General features: G+C 39.3%; 2 protein-coding genes across 2 annotated transcripts in view; both read left to right on the forward strand.

The window, feature by feature from the left end:
• The window catches only part of LOC105809706 (coilin-like), a 24,525-nt gene extending 14,987 nt beyond the window's left edge, over positions 1-9,538 (forward strand). The window contains exons 3-4 of the mRNA XM_012643544.1: positions 6,258-6,309; positions 9,136-9,538. Of these exons, the coding sequence (XP_012498998.1) occupies positions 6,258-6,309; positions 9,136-9,538 (455 nt within the window). The remainder of the gene's footprint in view (positions 1-6,257; positions 6,310-9,135) is intronic.
• Positions 9,539-10,507: 969 nt separating this feature from the next.
• The window catches only part of MMP16 (matrix metallopeptidase 16 (membrane-inserted)), a 325,438-nt gene continuing 310,030 nt past the window's right edge, over positions 10,508-25,915 (forward strand). Inside the window, exon 1 of the mRNA XM_012643647.1 lies at positions 10,508-10,919. Within this exon, the coding sequence (XP_012499101.1) occupies positions 10,788-10,919 (132 nt within the window). The 5' untranslated portion in view covers positions 10,508-10,787. The remainder of the gene's footprint in view (positions 10,920-25,915) is intronic.

A 25,915-nucleotide genomic window follows, 5' to 3' on the forward strand; every position in this document is an offset into this window, starting at 1 on the left:
TGGGTTGCATTTTGTTGCTTTATTTTCTCTCTTGAGCCATTGTGGAATCTAGCCTTTGATCTTTAACTTTTGAGTGGTTTCACATTCGAGAGTGTTTATTGTGCTGATCCTTGTGTAATTCTGTTTCGAGTACTTCTTAGAGAGCTGGTCTTGTCTTGATGAATTCCCTCAGTCTTTGCTTATGTGAGAATGTCTTTATTTCTCCTTCATATCGGCAACTTAGTTTTGCAGGGTACAGGATTCTAGGCTGGGCATTATTCTGTTTCAGAAGAGTGACAATGGGGCCCCAGTCTCTTCTTGCTTGTAGGGTTTCAGTTAAGAAGTCTGGAGTTATTCTGATGGGCTTTCCTTTGTATGTTACTTGTTTCTTTCACCTTACAGCTCATAGAAAGGCCTCTTTAGTGGATATTTTGGTTAATCTGATGACTGCATGATGTGGTGTCTTCCTATTTGCATTGAATCTCCCTGGGGTCCGTTGAGCTTCTTGTACCTGTATATCTAGATTTTTAGCAAGGCCTGGGAATTCTCCTCTATTAATTCTTCACATAGCTTATCCAGCCCTTGAGTGTTTTCTTCTTCACCTTCTGGAATCTCTATCACCCTCAGGTCGGTTTTTCCAAATAATTCCTCATTTCTTATAGGCTTATTTCTTTTCTCTTAATTTTCTGCTCTATGTCTGTAACTGACTTATTTAATTGGAAGGAGTTGTCTTCAATCTCTGAGATTCTTTCTTCTGTTTGATCTACCCTGTTCTTGAGGCTTTCCACTGTGTTTTGTAGTTCCCTGTAAGTCCTTCATTTCCAGGAGATTGGTTTGATTTTTCTTTAATATTTCCATTTCTTTAGTGAATTTTTCTTCCAAGTCCTGGATTTTTTTGTGTGGTTTTTTTGTGTTGGTTATCCGTTTTTTTCTTGCATATCATTGAATTTTCTTACAATCCATGTTTGAAATTCTTCTTCTGTCACTTTAGTGTTCTGAGTGTGGTTAATGTCAATTGCTAGGGAGCTGTTGTTCCTCTTTGGCGGTGTGCTTTCCGTTTGGTTCTTCATACTTCCAGAGTTCTTTCACTGGTTCCTTCCCATCTGGATGAGTTGTTCCTTCTTGCCTTTAGATTCTCGTTTGGATAATGACACGCCCTGTTTAGTCTCTGAGCCAGTAGGTGGTGTTTGTGGGTGAGATTCGACCGCACCCTTTATGATGAATCAGTACATGCAGTAAAAGGGTGTGCAGGATGACCTCCCTGCCAGTAGGTGGCACTTGCTGAGAGGAGTGAGCTGCAGTGCTGTTTTTGGGTCCTGTTACCAGCTCTTGTTCCTCTGGAAAGGTCCTCTTGTGCCTCGGGTAGTGGGGGGGGGGTCCTGGGACTTCCAGGTGTGTCCTTATTCTCCACCTCATTGGGGGCAGGTCCGGGAGTGAGTCCAGGCGGGGCTGGGTTGGGTAAGCCTGCCCTCAGGCTCCACAACTGCTGTTAGCAGGGGTCAAAGCTCTCTTCTTTGCTTCTGTGCAAAGCTACCAGGAGGGGCTAAAATGGCTCCACTCAGCTGAAAAGTCTTGGTTTGGGGGGTGGGGATGTCTGAGACCTGCACTCTGGAGCAGGTCTCACTCCCCTCCAACCTCCCTGACTCCGTGGCCTTTCCCAGGCCTCTGCCAGCAAACAGGAACTCAGGCCAATGAATCTCCTCTGGCTGTGACGTGGGCCCAGAGATTCCCTACCCAGGATTGCAGCCTGAGCTTGGTGCACAGCCCTCTTTTGGGAGGAGGATTGCCGCTCAGGCATGCTGATCTGCCCCTGAAGGCACACACTCCTCAGTAGGCTCTTTCACAGATATCCCTTCTGTGCCCCAGGGCAGTGCGATCATGACCTGGGTGTATGGGGTCTGGTTTGCAGGCCTGTCCTCTGGGCCCTGGAGATCAATCCCTGACTTTGCCAGGGGGAGGGATGCTGTTCTCGAATCACCTACAGGGTACCCAAGCTAGATCGATTTCACTCCACCTCGGGATTTGCCCCACTCTCCTGGAGTCCCCAGGCAAGTAGCACCTGGGAGGGCTGGCAGGTAGGGAGCTCGCAGTCTGAGTATCCCTCAGTCTGCTGTAGGGCCCCAAACGGAAAGGTCCCGTTTCTTGGAGATGCCTCCGTGTGATGGCTAAATTGTCTCTCCGGGCACCCACAGGTAGGGAAGGGGAAGGAGAGAATGGAGCAATATGGCATCTGCCGATAGGCTCGGCTCTTTGGGCAGGGAGGTGCCCCAAGGAAGTTGGGAGCCTGGTGCCCTGTCCGCAAGAGGCCACTGCTCACTGGCGGCAGCCGTCTCTGGGCTGGTGTTGGCAGGTCTCTCCAACTGCTCAGGAGCCCACCAACAGTCCAAGATGCAAGGGAGGGGAAAGTTATCTGTTCCACCTACTCTTGTCGCTGGTCTCCAAGCCTCTGGGACCTTTCTCCTTCCAGTTCTCCTCTGCAACGTCTTCCCGTGGAGTCTCCTGTAGTTTCAGGCACCCTTCCTTCTGACCCTCACCTGATCTGTGTTTTTCTGCTAGTTTATTTTTTTCACTTTCTTCTAAAATCTGTCTTTTTTGCAGAGACACTCTGACTGGCGGCTTTTCTCATCCGCCATCTTGGCTCCTCTGAGATGAGGACCTGAGACAGAGTCTCACTCCGTTGCCCAGGCTAGAGTGCTGTGCATCATCCTAGCTCACAGCAACCTCAAACTCCTGGGCTCAAGCAATGCTCCTGCCTCAGCCTCCCAAGTAGCTGGGACTACAGGTACATGCCACCATGCCGTGTTAATTTTTTCTATTTTTATTAGAGGCAGCATTTCACTCTTGCTCAGGCTGAACTCTAACTCCTGACCTCAAGCAATCCTCCCGCCTCGGCCTCCCAGAGTTCTAGGATTACAGGGGCGAGCCACCGTGCCAGGCCTAGAACACCCAACTTTTTAACAAGCAGGGAAGCAGTGAGCCAGAGAGTGAAAGATGTAGAGGATAACTAATTTCATTATCATATTAAGTTTCATAATAAGAAGAAACAAAATAAGAATAATTCTGCGTATTCTAGCTTTGAAGGAATTAAAGATAAATGAGGTTAAATATTTTTAAAATCATGAAATATATATAGTGAAAGCACAAAATATACTGAAACTATAGTCAGATTATTGAATATATTTTGGTGGGGATATCTATGTAACTGTGAGTGCACTCGGATTAAGAAAATAAGGATTGCTTTACATATGCAAAATAATTATCTTTCATTTTTTCACATTTTTCCATTACTGTTCTTCCTTGCATTATAGCTATGCTGATATTGGTTAATTCACTTTTATTTTTGTTTTAATATATATAAAAAGGACATTTCACTTGAATGTTTATTTTCTCATTACTATTGGAAATTAGCTCATAAAAGTTTCTCTGAAATCTCTAAGTTTAGATTCCAATACAATGCCTCTAATTTAATATAAAATATTCACTTTTATAGCATATATTTTCATTGAGATGTTATGGTTCTAATGGATGCCAATCTAATTTCCATTCCATTTTCCATTTCCTTTCCTTTGCCTATGAACTAATAAAAATATATTTAATACACTATGTAATGGTTCAAAAAGGACTAATTATATTTTGTTAACAATGTTAAAGACTGCCATTCTCTAGTTCCTTTTCTTTTTTGCTATAAAATAAAAAACCTTTATCATTTCTATTAATACCAGTTAAACACAGAGCACTTGTTACTACCCAGGATAACTTATTAGCAATATTCTCAGTCTTCACTCTAAAGGTTAGCCAGAGTCTTAATGAGTCTTTGCTGCTGCCTGTTGTATGTTTAGCATGCAATAGACACATGCTATAAACTTTTATGTTGCTTACTATTTAAAGAATTACAGAAAGATTCCATACATAAGATCTTGTTTAATCTTCAATACTACCCAGAGTATGAAATCCCTTGTATGAATGAAGAAAATGAAATTTAGAAAAATGATTTTCCTAAAGCTACACAGTGCCTAAAGGGATTCTCAATCCATTTCTCCATTTTGCTAGCCACCTATATAATGAAATGTCCTTTCTCGTCAGATCTGTTACCATATACCAAATCATGGCATGTCTAATAATACACAGAATATTATATAATTTTAGTCTTCCCCAAGTATTTACATGGCACTGCTATTAATAAAATAGCAATGAAACTATTTTTTAAACTGAGTTATTTGTTCATGGTATTTTCTTGAATGTCTAAAGCAGTTTATAATGTATCTTTTCCTTTTAAAAAAGCAATCAGCTTCGAAATCGGAATACATGTGTGTTCTTGACCTCTGCCAACTAGTCACATGAAGTATTGATTGCTGAGTCACAATTTCCTCTTCTAAATAATAAGAAATTTGAACAAGAGAACTTTAAAAATGTCCTTCCAATTTACATATGCCATGTCTATGCTGGAAATGATATGTAAGAATAGTAAATGGCGGGGGGTTCAATGGCTTGTCATGAAGAATAATTGAAGACAAAAAGAACATATGTATATATTATAACATAGCATATTGGAGGCTACTGTAGTGGTTAACCATGAAATGACAAGAGTATGAATTTGTAGGGGACAGTGATTAACTGTAAGTACAGGTGCAGGAATGAATGAGAGGGGTGCTACACAAAAAAGACATGACAGCAACTGGTGACTGATTCAACACAGAGCATAAATTAATATTAGAGTCAAAGGTACGTTCAAGGTTGAGTGGAATAGTACGTCTAGATTGAAATGGGGAAACTAAGGAATATAACAACTAAAAATATGGTGAACCTGGTTGGGAACATGCTACATTACAAGGGAAAATAGTCATACGAATTCCAGATGAGGGGACTGAATCGAAGGCTTGGGATATCCATCTGAAAAATCACCAGAGTAGAAGTAACAGATAAAGATGTAGGGAAGAATCTCTCTAGAGCAAGAGAAGAGCAAAGTTAGACTTTGAGCTTCTACAAATCCTGGCTATGTGTCAGACCAAGGTCACAGAGAAGAAGGGAACTGCATTGCTGGAAGGATGGCCTTATAGGGTAATGGGTACCGACAACCATCAGTACTGACAAGACCCCCCCCTCTAGCCTAATGGTAGAAGGCTATAAGCCCACTGTTTCCTTTCTTCTCTGATCTGATGGGTTTCTCATACTTCCCAGCCATCAGGGTTCTCCAAACTTCAGGTACTCCGTGATGAAGAAAGAAAGATGTACTGGGGACCATTTCTTCACTCACTTTTTAACAAAATCTTTCTTCTGTATTGTGTACTGCTAGCTCTTTGTTTATTTCAATACCAAATCCAAGTGAAAACAGTTTTAAAGTCCAAGACTTCATCTATCTTTAAACCCAACCAAGCTCAATGGTTCTATCTTTTTACATCTTCAACTGCTTGGTATGTTACAATGGTTAATGAATGTTCAGTGGAGGAATGAATGAACGAAAAACATGAACAGAGACCAAATGGTTGAGAAACACTCATAGTTAGGGAGGTGAAAAGAGAGAATAAATCAATGAAAGAAACAGATTAAAAAATCATGCTATCTTCATGGGTAGTGATAATAGTTAGCAATTTTCTTATTCATCAAATGGGAAAGTATTTTTAAACACAATGGGTGCTCAGGAAACACCGTACCACCAAAAGTTAGAAATTACATCAATATATTCAGGCCATGCAGTTATATTTTTGAAGGAAAAAAAAAATAACACATCAGTATAAGGGTTACCCTGATTGGAACTAGTCAGCTCCCTTTACTTAGAGCATGATATTGATGACATTAAGGTGGCAGGTACAGTGCAACTAGCTGTCTTGTGTGCAAACTCTAGAATGGTGCCTTTCAATTGCTTACTTACGAATCACATGGGGGATCTTGGTGCACTTGGAGATTCTGCATTTCTGACAAACTCTCAAGCCCTAAGGTTCCCTCCAGAAATGATCACACCTTAAATAACAAGGCTCTAGATGATTGTTCTACATATGCATGGCCCTGGTGACAACAGATGCATGTGAGAATGCCAGTAGCTGGCACTAATTCAATATTCTTCTAACAAAAAAAAAAAAAAAAAAACACATACCTGAACACTGCAAGTTCAACTGGTGCAAGTAGGGAAGAAACCACATAAATTGATATGATAGAGGAATGAGTAAGTTTTATGTAACCTCCCAAGCTATAGAGCTTGGTTCTATAGATTCAAAGCTCCTAGTTTACTAAGAAATTGGGTTCAATAATAGTTATATAATTTACCTCTAATGTTATTTCAGGTAGTTATAATCATTTGTACCTCCAGCATATCACTCAGCTGCTCACTTTTAAGTATGTCATTTGCCTCACTTCCTCTACCCATTTTCTCCCACGTAACATTTTATCAAATTGCCATTAATTTTTGCCAAGGGCAATTACTCCTTCTTGTTGGCTTTCTTATTCGTTTCTTAAAAATCTCTTTTGGGTTCTCTTTTCTCCAGTCGCATTTAATTCTGAGATTGTTCATTAGTTTTGTGAAATTGTGAGAAGAGGGAAAGTATCTGATAGAAAGCACACACAGCAAGAGCCAAGAGTTGTGAGGAAAGATTTCATTGACACCCTAAAGGGAAGGATGATATCCTATATTTTAACTTATTGTGGATAGGAAAACAACTCCCTCTCTAAGAAGACCACCAACGAAGAAGCTCACACTACTAGGAGATAGGAATTTCTTCATAAATTTGGGCCCTTAAAAGATAAGCATATATAACACATGAGAGATGGAATAACAAACTCACCTGACAAAGAAAGGGATTACATTTCTTTTCTTTCTTTCTTCTTTTTTTTTTTTTACATCTGTGCTGTAAAAAAGGATTTCATTTCAGCAGGTACCCAGCTGAGTCTATATAGGAAATTGATGCATTAGGCTTATTAGACAAGTGCAGATATAAGGTCTATAAAGATAGTAGATATTAAATGCTTAATGAAATATAAGGTAAAAAAATGAGAACTTTTAGAAGTTGATGAAGTTAGCAAACAAACAGTAAAGGCAGTGAAAATTCAATTATTTCCTCCTAAAAATTCCTTCAGGATAGAATTTATAGCCTGAAATATGGCACACGAGACCATTCCTGATAGGATTCCTGCATACTCACCCTTGCAACCTCTGACTTCAACCTTGCTTTACACACACCCTAGCCTGTAGCCCTAAAAAACCATTTGTAGTTTCACACATGCATCCCTGTGTATTTATTCCTCCACTGTGCACAGGTCTGACATATCCTTTCTTTTCTTATTTGCCAAGTAAATTTCTACTCATTATTCTACATTCCACTTGAGAGCTACTTATTTTGTGATGCTTTCTCTGGGGACTTCAGGGAAAGTCCTTCCACCCTGTTCCATAGCATCTTACATATATAACTGAGTCTTGCAGCATTGCAATAATTATTATAAGTCTGTCTCCCACACTGGACTATGAATCCTACTGAGCCCCATTACACAAATGAAACAGTATTTTATTTCTGTTAGTATTTCCAGAATTGAATTCTTATTATTTATTGTTTATTGAATGCTCACTAATAAGTTTAATAAATGTCTGTAAATAATTTAAAATTTTTATAATTCTTACTAATCACTACTTTGAGATTATCTTTTGAATTTAGGATTCTCTACTTTCAATTAAATTTTTTTTTTTCCCTTTAGGATTGATTCTTGAAAGCATAGGTTTACAAGGACACCCCACTACTCCAGACTTTAAAGTTTCATAGCTGGACTAAAACCTTATTTTAATTGTTATCTCTTAGCATCCAATCCCTTCCCATGGCCGATCTTATGCATAGTTTTGGAGATAATCTTCCCTAGATACCTATTCCTATCTAAAATGGTTTAGCAATCCTTGTTTGCCTATTTGATCAAATGTTAATATTTCATTGCAAGCCCTACTTCACACCTTGTCCTCCACAAATTGCACTATTAATGCATCTCTCTGTTTGGAGCTCAATGCATTTATTTTTTCAGACAAGTTAGTTACAGTGAAAAATCCCTCCTTGATGATGGTCTAGCCAGTGCTCAACTTGCATTCCACTTCCTTGGTAAAGTTTCCTAATATTCTGGCTCATTTAGCAAGGACTTCACCATTTAGAACTGTTTTCTCATGCACGTCTGGTGTAAATTTGTTTTATCTTCTTCCCTTCAGTACTATCTCAGGGACCAGGAAAAGAGTTTCAACCTTTTTTTGGTATCCCTTCCCCTCTCTAATTTTGCACTTTACTAGATATAATGAACACATCAAAATAATTTTTGATTTATTGACAAATACTTCACCACATTTTGTTACCTTATATTGGCACAGAACACCACATAAATTCTACATAATAACCTTGCTTTCATGTTGCCTTCTAGCTGGTTCTTTTATATAAGTCACCTTAACCTATGGATTATAAAACTGTAAGGAATAGGAATGAATTTCTATATGGAAAGTCACTGGAGTATAGTAGAAAATGCACTGAACTGTGAGTCAGAAAACACAGGTCTGAACGTTGCCACTTTGTATGCTTTTCTGGAGAGTTATCTTTTATTGTCATGATTTTCTTCATCTGTAAAATAAAAAGAAGACCTTCAGAGATGTTGTGAGAGTTAAATGAGATATATTCTGAAACATTTTGGAAGTTTTAATATGCTATACAATATAATGGATTCCTTTTTATTATACCTTCAAAATTCTTTTGTGGGCAGTGAATGCTGTGTACAGGGCAGTGTCAGGAAAGCCTCCCTGGGGGTTTTGGGTCAAGTTGGGTGGGCATATGTCTCAAGTTTTTAAAGCAATAGGTGCAAAGTCCCATCTTCGGCTTTTTGTTTTTCCTTCAGGGTACAAATTATTACAGTCCAATACAATTTTTGGCAAGCCATTTTTCAGAATTTTCCATCTGCTTACCAAACATGACCTCTTGTAGTCCTACTTCTTGCTTTTCCAACTCACCCATGAAATTTGCCTTGTCAATTCTCTCTTCTACCTCGCTGCGGTATCTGTCATACCTGGAACACTCTATTCTTAACCTTGCCTGCTTTTCTTTCCCGTGGGCTCCTCTTCCCCTCTGCTGGCTGCCAAGGAGAAGCGCATTTATTGGCATTGCCCCCAAACAGATGCTTGCCTCTCTCCCTTCCCCCTTTCTCTTCCAGCCAAACCATCACCTGCCAAGGGCTGGTGGTTGCTGCCCCCCCTGTCCACTGCCTCACACTGCTTCAGCGCGAGTCCTTTTTGGCAGCCTCTCCTGAAGTTCCCCTGCCCGCGCTCGCCAGCGCGCTGCTTGCCAGCAGCCTCCCCCTCTCGCCTGCAGCTCTCCTAGCTCCCGCCAGCCTCTCCCCTGCTCGGTCTGCGCGCAGCCTCTTCCTCCCGCCCTTGCCAGCTGCTTTACTCGCCTTTCCTCAGGCTGCTCCCTCGCCTTGTTTCCCAGCCCTTCCCCTCGCAGCTGGTTTCTTTCCAAAGCTCCGGTCCCTTTGGTCAGATGCTTTGTTTAACACCCGGGATCACCTCTCCTGGGTCCCAGAGTGTACGCGTATCCACCGTTCACTTGGAAAGTGAGCATTTTCATCCCGCTTCTGTATTTGACTAGTCCCCCACCAAAAAGCCATGCCTACTTCCCGAGCCTGGAAGTCGGAGGGTAGCAATGGTAGAGGAGATTCAGGGAGACACCAGGCCACAGGCTCAGCGGACCCCAACAAAGTTTTGGACTCTTGGGACTTGCCATCGCAGGCTTCCCAAACTTGGTCAGCCCTGGCAACCGACCCGAGCCACCAAGCAGCACACAGTGACCCGGCGCTCCTTCCACTCCCAGCGACCCCGATCTTCCAGGGCCGCTCCCTGAGAATGCCAACCGCTCTCCAAGACCAGGCCGGGGCCATTCCTCGGGCCCCACCAGGGTCTGCAGCCTGAGCCCCACCCAGCCCCTGGCTGGGGAGGGGCGCACTTGTTTCTAGATGCAAGGCGGCTGGGAAGACAGGAGGAAGTGAAGGAGCCGCCCAGGTTCCTGGCTGCCAGACTCGGGAATGAGGGTTGGGTGACATTGTTAATGAGCTCTCCTCAAACCAGTGCCCTTCCCGCGGGTTGGTTACCTCCGGTGCGCCCTACCGTGGCAGAGAAGCCTTTATGAGCCGTCTCCTTTAAGAAGCGCGCGCGCGTCTGGGTGTCGGGCTGTGTCTGCGCGCGGGTGTGTGTGTGTGTGTGTGTGTTCGTGTGTGTGTGTGTGTGTGTGTGTGTGTGTGTGTGTTCGCGTGTGTGTGCGCGCGCGCGCCCCCGCGCGCGGTGAGGGCCCCAGGAGCCAGGCAGACCCCGGGAAGGAGGAGTTATGTAGATTACGGATGAACATTCTGGAGGGGAGCGAGAAGGGAGAAGGAGAAGCAGAGGCGAGAGAGCGAGGAGCGGCGGAGGCCCTTCCCGCAGAAGCCGGGGGCGGCGGCGGCGGAGGAGGAGTAGGCAGTGGAGGAGGAGGACGCACGGGCTGGAGGCGGCGGCGGCAGCGGCGGCGGCTGCTGCTGCGGCTGCGACTCGGCGCTTTGAGCCGGAACCGCCGGTGAACTTGGGCGCCGCGTTCCCGGTGACGGACCCCGGAGGATGGTGAACAGGAGCTGCTGCTGACCCTTCCTCCGCCGCTGCTTCTCGGGGGCTGCCGAGCGCGGGGCCCCCGTCTCCTCCCCTTGCCCGGCTGTGGGTGAACCTGCAGGCACCCTACCCACCCGGAGGACTTTTTTTGAAAGGAAGCGAGGGAGGGAGGGAGAGGGAGAGAGGGAGAAAACGAAGGGGAGCTTGTCCATCCATTGAAGCACAGTTCACTATGATCTTACTCACATTCAGCACTGGAAGACGGTTGGATTTCGTGCATCATTCGGGGGTGTTTTTCTTGCAAACCTTGCTTTGGATTTTATGTGCTACAGTCTGCGGAACGGAGCAGTATTTCAATGTGGAGGTAAGAGTACCAGGGCTTTCTTCCTCCTCCCTTGCCTGAAACATTTTGTTCACTCCTCGAGTCCTTGCAGCTCAGAGCAGCCTGGGTCTCAACACATTGTTTCCCTTCCAGACGCCAAGACCCTTGTTGAGTTTCCCTGTGTCTTAGGTGATGGATGCGCGTGAGCCCGAGAATCCGTTATCCCCGGCAGCACAAAGCACGATGCTGCGCGCTCAGACACAATTGTAGCCGGTCCATGCTTTTCACGGAGAAGTCCTACATATAGCAAACGTGTAGCTAAACAAGGCAGCTTGACTTTATGATGGATAAATAGCTCGGGAAAGGCAGAATTAATTGCTTGGCATCATGTACTGCCTTGGTATTGTTCCTGAAACCTTTCTCCCCATGTTTGGTGCCTAACAAAGGAGCTTAAAATCAAAGAATCTAGAGGAAAGCATGGGAATACTTGATGTGTTTAATAACATTACTTTGTAATAAAACACTTGAGTAGACAGAGTCTTTTTCTCATTTAGACATAACTTAATACGCTGTAAATAGATCTGACTACACAGAGGACATAAAATCCACCTTTTTAAGTGTCTTCGCTCCCCCTCCCCGGCCAATTGAAAATAAACGTGGCACAATGTAATAGTTCTGAGGTGTGTTTTTAATTTGATTTCACACTTTCATGACAAAACTGAGAGGTTTCAGCTGTGATTTGCTTTACTTTGATAGCTTTGAGAACAGACAGCACAAAGCAAGAGGGAACTTAAGGATAAGGACTTGTCAGACCTCTGCCAAAGTACTCTTCCTGTCATCAACTCAGCACTAAAGCCAGTAATGTGCAATAAATCAAGGAAAGAGTGTGTACACCTGGGCTGTGACACAAGTTTATCATGTACACGATGGAATACAGAGACAGTAAGAGAGTTTTATTAAAATATACTCCTTTTGATTAGGTCTGATGTCTTCTGACATCTCAAAAGAATTATGATTAGTTCTTCAAGGAGTGATATGAGTTTTCGCTTATATTGTTAATATTACAAAGCTTACTGTCATTTTGTTGGGAGTGTGTGTTTACACAATAGCAGGACCTGTTGCACAGTATTTGAACATGCTTCATGTAACCAATTTATATACAATGTGTGCATAACAAATGCCATGTGTGAAGGCATAGTCTGAATATAACTCTGTTTATATAAGATGTTCTTAGGACTCCATGTAATAAGTGATGGTTGGTACAGAAACAAAGTATTTGAAAAAGTAAGAACCATTATCATCAAAAGAGTTAAAGTTTACAGATGTTAAGTATGAATAAATTACACAGAAACCCCAATGTGAAAACCAAAATGGTTTAACCCTTTGAAATATACCACTTTGTTTTTCTGAATAAAAAGAGAGAGTGGGGCTAAAAGTCTAGACTTTTCTTGGTTTCAGATTTGAACTTTTGGAATTCCATGCCACGGATGGATTTTTGTAATTAACATTTAAATCAAAAGCTACTTTAGTGTTGAAATGAAGAAATAATTAGTTCATAGGCTAGAGGAATGCAAGTGGCAAGCTGTTATTTATAATGTTGTAAACAGAAGGGCCTATTGCTTTAGATGGAGGGTAGTGTAGATGGTGCTGAGGTGAGGTGGGTGGGTGGGGGAGGTGGTCAAGTAAGTGCTAGGTTGTGTCCTGCTCTCTATGGGAAGGGAGAGGAAGCCTGGATTGATGGCCATCTGCTTTGGGAGAGTCTTGGATTTGCTTTCAAAGAGTGGGATAACATCAGTGTTTTGACAATTATTTGGTTTCTTTTGTGAGACTAAACATAAGTTAGACATTTATTTCTTTATATTGGAATCCCTCAGTCAGTTCAATCAGATATTATGATGCAAGAAAAAGTTATGATTTTACTAAAAAAAACTGATTTAATTTTGAATTCCATTGACTTCTCTTTCTTCACTGAGATATGTGTGAAACAATGGTTCATGGAGAAAAGAGTTATTTTTTCCCATTTTTAGAGCATTTAAGTTATTCTATCCATATTTATTGCACGGATTTAAGTATGTTGGATAAAGTCTTGTGTCATTTGAGACCTTAGAAAGCTTACTTAATACAAAGGGAGTTTTCTACTTATTTAGAGTAGATTATATGCTATAGTTTGGATTATTCCCAAATAGGGTTTTTTTCTGTTTTTTTTTTTTAAGCTCTTGAGCACTTCTTTGCTTGGATTTATAAGCTTCTTTATGTGTAATAATAACCTCTCTTTTCCAAAATTATAAGAGTAGCTGCTGGTTAAATCAAAATATTGTAAAGAACATAGAATGACAGGATGTTTTCTGACATGAATTTCTGCCTGATTCACTTTTATTAGATGTTTCTTTTTGCTAGGAAACACTAATGGGAAGAATAGTCCATCACTTCCTCTTCAGAAGAGGTACTTATATTGTGTTCCTCATTCTGGTTGCAAAACATACACACTGGGAATGTTTCATTTGATTGATTCTCAAGGACAGTCTTAAAATAAACAGCAATGGTATCAATCATGCATGAAGCTCATATAATCAAAATTTTTTTTCTAGTAAGCACACCAAGTTATAGTTGGAACAAAGCTTCAGAGAGCACTTTTTATGCTGACAGCTAAGATTACAAGACTTTATTTATCATTGAATTTAACAAATTGTGGTACCCTGATACTTTTCATCTCTATGATTTAAGGTTTAAAAGCCTGTATTTTTCTGGGGAAAAGTATTCATGTTAACGCTTTCCTGTCTGATTTTTAAGAGTATAAACATTCAGAATTGTCAGTTATCAACGTGAGAGATATTTTTTAACATACTGATGAAATCCTGTTATAGAGAAAGTGCATTTGGTTTTGTTTGTTTGTTTGGTCTTGTATTTTAAGAAGCAAAATGGCACATCTTTTATAGCTAAGAAAGGGTCAGACACTCACTACCAGGAGTAATACTATGAAAGAGACCATTTTTCTACTTATATTTCAGGTGAAACACTTTTAATGTTAAGTTTTCAGTATATACTTACTTGGACAAAGACTTTTGCATATCATTGGATCCTTTTTTGGGTGTGGGTCAGTGTGTAATAATTAGCATGAGGAATTAGCAGAGGAACATCACTAATATTAAATAAAAGTAAAAAACTGCTGTCATTGGGCAGCAGTCTGAATCAGAGGTGTTCATTGGTCAGAAGAAGCTAAATTATTAACAAAGAATTATGATTTAATCTTTACTGTCTTAAAGATCATTTTGTCCCTAAAATAGTTACCTTGTTAGTGGGGATTTTCATAATCCTGTGAATTTTTTTTGGGGGGGGGAGGATGCTGCAAGTACTTTTGTTATGAAATTTGAGGGAGAATGTAGTTTGTGATAGTAATGACTCTCATCATCAACTTTGGTAGTTTGTCGGTTGTTGCATATGTGAACAACATATTCCTTATTGATTTTTAAACAATGGCACACAATTCCAGTGAAGAAAAAATTTTTAAGCCAATTTAATAATAAAATGAAAACATGCAAATCTCTGAGTGATGCATATATCAAAGTGTAAGAAGATGATTACTCTTATAACAGAAAAAAATCTTGATACAGCAAAATTTTATTTTATTGTTCATAATTAAAGAACGAAGAGAGAGTGTAGATTTCAGTGGGATATTTGATAAAAAATATTATGAATTGTCAGTATAACTATTTGCTAAATTTTTCTTGCAATACGTTTATTTAACTGATCTAGAATTTATTTACCTTTGTCCGGTTTGTCTGAAAATACTAAAAGTTCAGAGTTTGCTTTGGGTAGCTTTGTATTGCATGTAAAATTGGCAATAATTGGTCATCAGACATTTCAGAGATAAAAAATTATATTTTTTTAGATGTAGATTTTAAAATGTCATATGTTGAGACACTTTTTTTCTTATCTCTGGCTCTCTACTTGCTTAAATAATCAAGGTACATTATTTAAGTTGCTCATGGAAGGATGGTGATACCATGGTTTCTTGAGTAAGGAACTCTCCTGACTATATCCTGTAATTCTCCACTGTAGCAGTTTATCAGTTTATAACTGTCCAGCACCAGGGCCTTTTGACTGATTCATAAAGACGTTTATCTATTGCAAGATTGCAGGCTTAGCAAGACATCTCAAATATGCTGGGCATTCAGAATGCTCATAAAGGCTAAAAACTTTGACCAAGGAGGCCAGAAGGCTCAGTGGTCCTAAGGTTCCCCACCTTCTCCTACATGTCCCACTCTGTTCCTTTCTCTATTCAGAGTTGGCTGTGCAGGTTTTCCTCAGATCTAGCGTTATTCATGAGAATTTTTTAGTTGAGCATATGCCAGTAAGGTGTGTTTTCTCCTACTATCCCCTTGAGAAATCCATAGAGAGTAACGATCCAAGTTCATCCCTCTCTATAGAGCTGGGCTTTCTCATCCAATCTCTTCTCCCTTATCAGTTAAGGATAAAGTTGGGTGCAACAAAAACTTTCTTATTTCTGGAGTCAGAAATAAGTGACAGATCTAAAATTTCTACTTTTTTATGCATGCTAATCAAGGTTGTTAACATAAGAAAATTTTAATGCACTTGTTCAGTGGTATAATTCTTTTATCTGAAGTTGGATTAATAAATTATTTCATGTAAATTTATTTGACTTACTGACTTACTCCAATTACTCAAAATGTACCTGTTCAGAATATTTGGTAGATGACTAATTGGAATTAGTTCAGGACAACAACAACAAAAAAATCAAACATTTGAATCAATGAGTTACATTTATTCAGTGTTGGAAGAGAAAGATTTATTTCTTTACTGTTTCAGGAATGTTTTGACTTTTCAACGTTTATATTTGAAACTGAGAAAGTTATTTTTCGTGTTACTTTCCATCACAATTTATTTTAAATATCTGTGAATGTAATTATATCCATAGATTCATTTTTTTATTGTGGAGGAATATAGTAATTAAGAGCACATATTCTGAAACTAGGCTGTCTGGTTCTAGTTCTATCCATTTTGCTTGCATGTCATATAATAATGGACAAGTTATTAATCTCTTTGAGCCTTAATTTACATATCTGTAGAATGAGGATACCGATAGTGCCTGCCTCATGGGGTCATTTGATGATTAAATGAATATGTATATATCACATGTATATATGTATATATATACTATGTATATATAATAGCTTGAAATGTGTTGGCATGGTTAAAAACTCAATACTTTGTAGATTTCATTATTAATAGAAAATAAAAGTTGATGCAGAGGTAATTGACATGATAACATCTAATAACATAAACGTCTATCAGGTTAGGGCATGCTAGCTGGTCTAGGAAGATTTTATTTAAATACTTTTTTTCATTTTTAACAAATGTACTGAAAATCAACTAAATGTAACATCAGTACATTTTCTTCCCGTGGGTTTTTCTTAGACAGTTTAGTTGAAGAATGTGATTTTCACATTTTGTCTTGTCATCTGTTACTATCATAGAATGTCAAGTTCAGCTCACACCTTCTTTCACAAGATTGAGTTCACTGAAATCTGTTCATCTTTTCTAATACCATAGAAAATAAATAGGCTTTTATAATTCAGTAGGCTTGTTTATTTTTATCGGCTTAAGCCCCAAGTGCTTCATTTCCATAGTATGGGTAGGATTCAGTATACGACTTAGGCTGGCTCTATGTTATACCCCAAATTCTGAACATAAAAGTCTTTTTTTTGTAATTTATAGAGGAGAGATCAGAATGGGCAGAAAATGATTAAAGTGTTTTGTACAATGGCAAAGACATTTAGAAAAAACCAATAATCATGTCCGTATAGCATTCGACATGGCAAAATAGCTGATAGTATAGTGTGATGGAGCACTGGGGTGGAAGTCAAAGGATGTGGGCTTCAACTCTGGTTCTCTCACTAACATAACTTTTGAACTTGGACAAATAATTTCTTCTATGCCTGTATCTGCAGAAATGAGACTTGAACTAAACTGTCACTAAGGCCTTTTCCAAATTTGAAATTTTTCAGTACTTAGCCTCCGAGGTTTACTTTATATAGCCAAAGCAGGGGGGCGGTGTACATATTTATCCTATAAATTTGGGGGCAACTAAATCACAAGGTAGATAGTTCAGATTTTTTTTCCGAAATTAATATCATTAGGCAATACAGAATGTATAGCTTTAATTTGTATTATCATCCATAGTGACAAAGGGCGTTCCATTTTGGAAATAATTCTAGCCCTCGGCTGAGTAGTAAAAACACTGACAGCAATTGATAGGCAATTTTCAAATCAATTTTTGGCAAAGGTAGTGAACTTTAAAAATTTAATTTTGTGTGGTATATGTATACCATGGAGTACTATTCAGCTTTAAGAAACAATGGTGATATAGCACCTCTTGTATACTCCTGGATAGAGCTGGAACGCATTCTACTAAGTGAGGTATCCCAAGAATGGAAAGACAAGCACCACATGTACTCACCATCAAATTGGTATTAACTGATCAACACATAAATGCACATATAAGAATAACATCTATTGGATGTTGGGCAGGGGGGAGGAGGGAGGGATGAGGAGGGAGGAGGGGACGGGTATTTGCATACACAAAGAGTGCAATGCGCACCACCCGAAGGATGGACATATTTGAAACTCGGACTTGGGGGGGGGGGCGGCAAGGGCAACACATGTAACCTAAACATCTGTACCCCCATAATATGCTCTAAAAAAAAAATTTAATTTTAAAAACATGGCTTAATGTTATTTAATGTTATTTTGAAAAATATACATCATCTACAGGTGGTACTTCAATCAAAAATATGCAAATTGAAATAAGTTCAAAATCTGAGTTCTAGCTGAGAATTTTTGGGGAGAGGGTCTCAAAATCTGAATCTATCTATCCGTATATGTATACAAACATACACATATTTTGTAGTGAAATGATATGCTTATACTATGTGTTCCATGTGCCCATTTTGGGAAATAATTTTGGCATGTGGCTCTTTGAGGGTTTTTTGTTCTTCACCACACATTTGATTTTGAGTGTGAAAAATCAGATTGCATTTGTTTGATAAATATGCAGCTTATGTGAACAACAAAAAAAAATCCAGGCTAAAAAGATAAAATACTAAGAAATAATATATGTGGCACTCAGATTTTCTTTTGCCTTCTTTTCCTTTTTCTTGGGAAAGTTATTTATAGATTTTGAGGTTATTCATGAAACCATATTTGATTGTTGCTTCCTGTAATTTAGCACTCTGAATGGCTATTGGTATTGCTTGGTATTTCACCACAGCTGTTTGGCATTGTGTATCCTTAGGTTTGGATCAGTGGAAAAGCTTGATGAGCCACAGAACAGAAGCTTAGCCAAGAGAGTAAGAGTAGTCCCACTGTAGCCCCTAACCTTTGATTAAATGTGACCTCTGGGTGTAGTATATAAAAAGAGGCTAGAGGGAGCTATTGAGCTGTTTAAAGACACCAATGGCGTGGAAGAGCTTGGTTTAAAATCAAGGACAGATATTAGGTGCAATCAGATGTCTTAAAATGAATCATAGCCAATCATAGAGAGTTTGGAGAAATAAATGAACATATACTTCACGATTTAAAATTTAAGCAGGGCTTACTGAGCCTCTTGCTACCAGTGATTACATGTTTGATGTAAACTAAGAAGGAAATTAGCACTTTTCCAAGGGAAAAAAGTCCTGGGCATGACCGTATGACAAAGAATGTTATAATGTTGGACTGCTTTACATTTCTCTTGTTTTTAGGTGTGCAATACGTCAGACACTATACCTTATAGGAACTGTAGGTGCTTTTGGTGTTCCCATTTTAACTAATTGGGATGAGTTTATGAAATAATTATGATTTCATAGGTTAGAAGAGGGATAAATTAAATTTAATAATGCCTTTTAGATAATCTGTAGCAAAAATTCAATTTTTTTTTTTTTGAGATAGAGTCTCGCTGTCACCTGGGCTAGAGTGCTATGGTGATAGCCTAGCTCACAGCAACCTCAAACTCCTGGGCTCAAGTGATTCTCCTCCCTAGTAGCTGAGATTACAGGCGCTAGCCACCACGCCCAGCTAATTTTTCTACTTTTAGTAGAGATGGGGTCTCTCTCTTGCTCAGGCTGGTCTCGAACTCCTGACCTCAAGCGATCCTCCTGCCTCAGCCTCCCTGAGTGCTAGGATTACAGGCATGATCCACCGGGCCCAGACAAAAAAAAATCCAATTTTAAAAGCTGTGAAACTAAAGTTATTTTATTTTCTAGTGTTTGCCATAGGATCTATTGAATAAATACTTTTCAGTGAAAGCAAATTTTAAAATACAGTTTTTACCTATTCTTCTTTTTAAATATATGTAAGAAATGATCCACAAAAGTGGGAAACCATTTGGTTTCTCTAAATAGGAATCTCAGAAATGTTTTCAGTTTACCATGTTATATGACGTCTGGTAGAAGGAGGAGGATAAAAAGGCATTAGGGCATGCCAAGATTTAATTCAGATATTATGACCTACTCAAAAGCATCATTCAGATTTTTTTTTAAGTTTTAAAATCTAGTGAGTTAAGTGAGATATGGATAATTGAAGTAAGCCGTGGCCTCACAGACAGATGTTCTCAGGAGAGATAGTTCTTAGAGTGATGTATTCAGATGACCAAATAAACCCAAATAAACTGCTCACTGAAATGGAATTTTACAGTATTTGTTTTTATCACATTTAAGTTAAGGGGGAGTAAACTGCTCTTTTTTAGGGGAAGCCGGATACTTTTATGAATTTCACTTCATGTCCCCAGTTGCATGCACCTGAGATGATGTTAATGGAATGCAGGCATGTGGCTGATGCGGTCAGACCCCAGTGATGTCAGTGGAGGCGTTTTTCCATGGGAACGTTTCACATTTGAATTCCTATCATGTCTAAATAGTTTCTCTTTGTTTATAATGATTACATATTTTCATTTGTTTTAGTTTTCTAATGCCTGTGCGTTCATTCTTTCTTTACTGTAAACAATTGCCAGGTCATTCCTTCTTGTTGTCCTACTTGTTTCTTCTAGTTGGGATCTTAGGGACTTCATATTTTAGCTACATTGTAGGATCCCAGGCTTAGAAGTTGGGAAGAATTTTATGGGAACACCTCTCCCCTCTTTCATCATAAATGAAGTAGAATAGATCCAAATAGCTTACAAAAACAATTGCATACTCAGTAGTTTGTATGAAATTGAGAACAAACTTACAAAAAATCAAGAGCACTGACAGTTATGGATAAAATTCTTTTTGGAGGTTTGGGTGTTTCTTATATTGCAACAATTCCGCTCTTATAATTCACCCTTTTGCTCGTGTGGTGGGTTGAGTGAAGTCATTTGCTTCATGAGTGACTCAAACAAATTACTTAAGTAGTCTTTGCCTTGTTTTGGCCATTTATATAATGGATGTGTGATCCTTATTTCTTGTCCGCAGCACAGGTTTTGTAATAATAACATTGAGACAATGCTGAGCAGTCTTCTTTGTAAGTAAGAGTAGGGTGGTGTCTCAGGTCCTGTGTTCCCTCCGATGACCAGGGATATGTTGATAGTAATAACTACTTTCTGATACTGTATTCAAATTAGATAAAAAAATCCAAATAACCAGTAAAATGGAAATACCTGCAATTTATTTGAACACCTTATTTTAATGATAATGAAAACAATGTTATTTAACATTGGTTGAACACTTGCTATGTGCCTAATAGCGTTCCAAATGTTTCATATATAGTAACACATTTAATTCTCATTATAATCTCGTGAGTTAGCACTATTTCTCTTTCACAAATGAGGAGTCTGAGGCATGAAGAGTTTAATGAACTTGCCAATACTACATTGCTATGAAGTGCTGAAATGGAGTAGCCTAGAATTAAAGCAGGCAGGCTAGCCGAGGAACCCAGCCTCCTAACTAAATAAATACAAGTGAGGATTTTATCATGGGATTGCAGCAATTCAGTCATATCTTCATGTTCTACTTCTAATTCTCATTTCTTGCCATTTCCACCACATCTGCCGTTCCTTCTTCTACTAAAATCTCGAACCCCTCAAAGTCATGCATGAGGGTTGGAATCAACTTCTTCCAAACTTTTGTTAATGTGTATATTTTGACTTCCTCTCATGACTCATGAATGTTCTTAATGGTGTCTAGAATGGTGAATCCTTTCCAGAAGATTTTCAATTTACTTTGCCCGGATTCATCAGAGGAATCACTATCTATGGCACTGTAGCCTTATGAAATGTATTTCTTAAATGGTAAGACTTGAAAGTCAAAATTACTCCTTCATCCATGGGCTGCAGAATGTAAGTTGTGGTAGCAGGCTTTACATCTCCATCAGAGCTCTTGGTGCATTGTCAAGGAGCAGAAATATTTTGAAAGGAATCTTTTTTTTTTTTTTCCTGAGCAGTGGGCTTTCTCAATAGTGGGCTTAACATATTCGTTAAACCATGCTGTAAACAGATGTGTTGTCATACAGGCTTTGTGGATGCTTTACATTTCTAGAGCATAGTCAGAGTAGACCTAGCATAATTCTTAAACCCTAGGATTTTTGGAATGGTAAATGAGCATTGACTTCAACCTAAAGTCACCAGGTGCATTAGCCCCTAACAAGAAAGTCATTCTGTCCTTTGAAGCTTTGAAGCCAGTTTTTGATTTATCCTCTCTAGCTATGAAAGTCCTATATGGCATCTTCTTCCAATAGAAGGCTATTTTGTCTCAATTGAAAATATGTTTAGTGTAGCCACCTTCATCAATTATCTTAGCTAGATCTTTTAGAGAACTTGCTACGGCTTCTACATCAGCGCTTTCTGCTTCACCTTGATTTTTATGTTATGGAGATGGCTTCCTTTCCAAAACCTCATGAACCGCCTCTGCTAGCTTCAAACTTCTGCAGCTTTCTCACCTCTCTCAGCCTCCATAGAATTGAGTTAGGTCCTTGCTCTGGATTAGGCTTGGCTTAAGGGAATGTGTGGCTTATTTGATCTTCTATCTAGTCCACTAAATCTTTCTCCATATCAGCAGTAAAGCTGCTTCACTTTCTTATTATTCATATGTTCACTGGAGTAGCATTTTTAAGTTCCTTCAAGAACTTTTCCTTTGCATTTACAGCTTGGCTAACTGTTCTGATGCAAGAGGCCTTGCTTTCTGCCTATCTTGTCTTTTGACATACCTTCCTCACTAAGATTAATCATTTCCAGCTTTTGATTTAAAGTGAGAAATGTGCAACTCTTCCTTTCAATTGCACACTTGGAAGCCATTATGAAGTGGCTGAATTTCATTATCTTGGAGTCTCAGGGAATAGAGGGGCCCAGGGAGAAGGAGAGAGACAGGGGAGGGGCCAGTGAGTGAAGCAGTCAGAACAAACTCTGCGTTTAGCACTTTAGTTCGCTCTCATATATGGGCATGGTTCATGGCACCCCAAAACAATTTCAGTAACATCATCAAACATCACTGATCACAAAGAGTGAGGTTTGGGAATAGGTATTTTTTAATTCTAGGTAAGTTTTTTGAATCACTGTTCTACTACATATCTCATAATATGTTCTGCATAGACTAGTCCTACAAGATGTTCCTCAAACAAAAGCATGCTGTAGTTAAATAAATTCAGTAAATGTGAAAAAAAAAATCACTGATTGCAAATCAACGTAACAGATATAATAATAAGGAAAAAGTGAAATGTTGTGAGAATTACCAAAATGTGACACAGAGACACAAAATGAGCACATCCTGTTGGGAGAATGGTGCTATTGGACTTGCTTGACATAGGGTTGCCACAAACCTTCAATTTCTTAAAAAAAAAAAAAATAGAAAAGCATTATCTGAGAAGCCCAATAAAGTGAAACACAATAAAAGTAGATATGCCTGTACTGTATATCACAAAGTCTGTGTGCAAGAGCTTTGGAAGCAATACTTAAAATCTTAGCTATGTCACAATACAAGCTCTGTAGTCTTGGGTGAGCCACATGATTGACTGCATGCCCCGATTTCTTGATAAGTAAAATAGAGATGAGAGTATCCAACTTGAGGATGGTTGTAAGATAAAAGAGTTGAGAGATATTGGACAAAGATGAAGTAAGAGGCTCCTGACTTATTCCCCGACACTCTGAAATAACCAAAAAAGAAAACAGACAGAATATCTGAAACAAGTCATTGGACGCCAGGTAATGAAGGAGTCATCCCTGAGAGATGGAATACAAATGAGGTGAGCCCTGTGATTATCTCAGCTTACTGCCTTGAGAGGGTTTCCCAGCCATAGTACCAGGAAGGTGGAACCCAGGTTGAGCCAGGTGGACTCCCTGAGTTAAGGAACGGAACTGGTATATGGGGAGACCAAAGTGGCTAATGTTCACAGGACAGAAAAGTGCAGAGGGGAGATCTGCAAAGGGTGAAAACACCAGAGACCTGCAGAGCGTTCCCCTTGAGTATGCAGTTGAGAGCTGATCTGTACCACCCTGTGAAGTAACTACTGGGAACCAGGGAGAGAATCAACCTAAGGGATTAGATGGAATCATACCCGGTGCTCATGAGGGGCCGGTGATGGTGCCGGCTCCCTAAAACCTCATACTTCAGAAGGCATTGGGTAGAGGACTCAGAAGCACTTTGCCCCAGTTGTGGGAAGTAATTAGCTCTGGACTAAACACTGCTCTCTGGTTTTGATTAACGTATCTTAACAGGAAGACCTGAAAGGATCAAACTGTTTCTAAGTGACTTAACTGCTTTCCACAACAAAGCTAAGTAGTATTTACTGGAATACAAAAATAACGAGCACCTCACAAGGTAAAATTTATGTCTAGCATCCAGTAAGAAATCACCAAGAATATAAAGAAGCAGAAAAACACTACCCATAATGAGGAGAATATTCAATATATTTAACTTGATTAAAAAATAATGCAGATGTTAGAATTAGCAGAGAAGGACATTAAAGCAGTTATTATAATGGTATTCTGTATGTCCACAAGTTGACACTTGGAAGATACTAAAAAAAAGATTCAAATTGAACTTATAGAGATCAAAACTACAATATGTGAGATGAAAAACTTGAAATTAACAGATTAGACATTACTGAAGAAAAAATATAGTAAACTTTAGGTCACAGCAATAGGAGCAACACACAGTGAAACACAGAAAAGAAAATGAAAAAATGAGCAGACTCGGGTGGTGCAAAGGCAATTTTTGTAACCAAAGCATTTGTACCCCCGTAATACTCTGAAATAAAAAAATAAAAAAATAAAATAAAAATGAGCAGAATATCAATGTGATATGGGACAACTGCAAGTGGCCTACTGTACATGCAATTTGAGTCTCTTAAGGGAGGAAGAGATAGAAAGAACAATGCTTTTCCTAATTTGATGGAAAATATGTAAGCTTACAGAACCAAGAAGCTTGATGAATCCCACACACAAAAAACATGAAGAATACTAGATGAAGGCACATCATAATCAAATTGCTCAAATGAGTGATAAAGAGAAAAATCTTAAAAGCAGGCAAAGAAAAACAGACACCTTACATGTAGAGGAACAAAGAAAGGATGACATATTTCTTGTCAGATATAACAGAAGGAGAAGACAGTAGAGAAACATCTTAAAAGTGGAAAGGAAAAAAAAAACCCTCTTAACTTAGAATTCTATACTCAAATGAAGATGTCTTTCAAATATGAAGGCAAAATAAACAATTTTTCAGACACATAAAAAGCTGGAAGATTTCTCACTAGTACACCAGCACTGCATGAAATGTTAAAGACTATCCAAAAACTGGAGACAGCCTAAATGTCCATCAACATCAACGTGTGCACAGACAAAACTCCAACACATCCATACGGTGGAATACTACTTAGTAATGAAAAACAATGAACTACTGATATGTGGTAAAACATAAATGAATCCCAAAATAATTATGCTGATGAACAAAGCCAGACAAAAGGAGCATATGCTGTGTGATTCCATTTACATAAAATTATAGAAAAAGGACACCAATATATAGCAACAGAAAGCAGATCAGTGATTGCCTGTGGACTAGGAGAGGAGAGTGGGAGGGCAGGAAGGGAATAATTACAAAGAGGTCAGAGAAGACTTTTGGTGATGATGGATGTATTAATTTCCTTGATTGTGGTGATGGTTTCATGTATATGTCAAAACTTAACCACATTATACATTTTAAATATGTGCTGCTTATCGTGTAGCAATTATACCTCAATATAGCTGTTAAAAATAGCATCTTGAATATGTAATCCAGTTCTTAGTACATGATAACCAACCTAATAATGATAACTGCTGATAATTACACGTATACTGTACCCTAAATTGAGATGGAAAGAAAAGATTGCAATCTTCTTTATAACACTGTTCTGTAGAAGTAAAATGCCTAACTATAAAATATTGGGTTGATCAGGATTTGGCTTTGGCTTTGGGCCATGTCTGACTCGGTAATCTTTCTTTGGGCAGTGGATGCCTATGGCTTAAAATACCTAGACGAAGGCAACTGCCAGTTTTTATGTCTGGTTTGCATCCCTCTTCTCAGCTGTAGCTGGTATTCTCATCCGTCCACCTGTCCTTACAGACAAGTCCAGCTTGCTGTGCACAATGACAAATGTTCTGATCTGCCCTTTCCCTCAGACAGTGCTGCCCATCATTGTGCTGGTGTCACCTACCACATGGGTGTTCATGCCCACAGTGGGTGCCAGCCCCCCAGCTTCTTGCCCCTCACTTGCTGCTTCTAATCAGTTGCCTCATTTCTTGTAACATAGATCCTCAATATCTTCATTTCTCATGTCTGTTTTAGAACAGGCCTATTTCATGCCTCTGGTATATCTGGTCTGGACATAGTGTATTGCCCCATGGCCTGCATGGCCTCTCCTTATCAGATGCAGCCCTGTTTCCAGCCTCATAGCTCAGAGCTCCTCTGCTTTTCATGATCTAGCACAGTAGGCCTCACACTAAGTACCCCTGTGCACTCCTAAAACTGGATGAAAACCCCCAAAAGCTTCTATTAAGTGGTTTATATCTATCTATGTTTATAATATTAGATAAATCTGAG

This window comes from Propithecus coquereli, unplaced genomic scaffold (genome assembly GCF_000956105.1).
Source record: "Propithecus coquereli isolate 6110/MARCELLA unplaced genomic scaffold, Pcoq_1.0 Scaffold2, whole genome shotgun sequence".
Taxonomy (NCBI): Eukaryota; Metazoa; Chordata; class Mammalia; order Primates; family Indriidae; genus Propithecus; species Propithecus coquereli.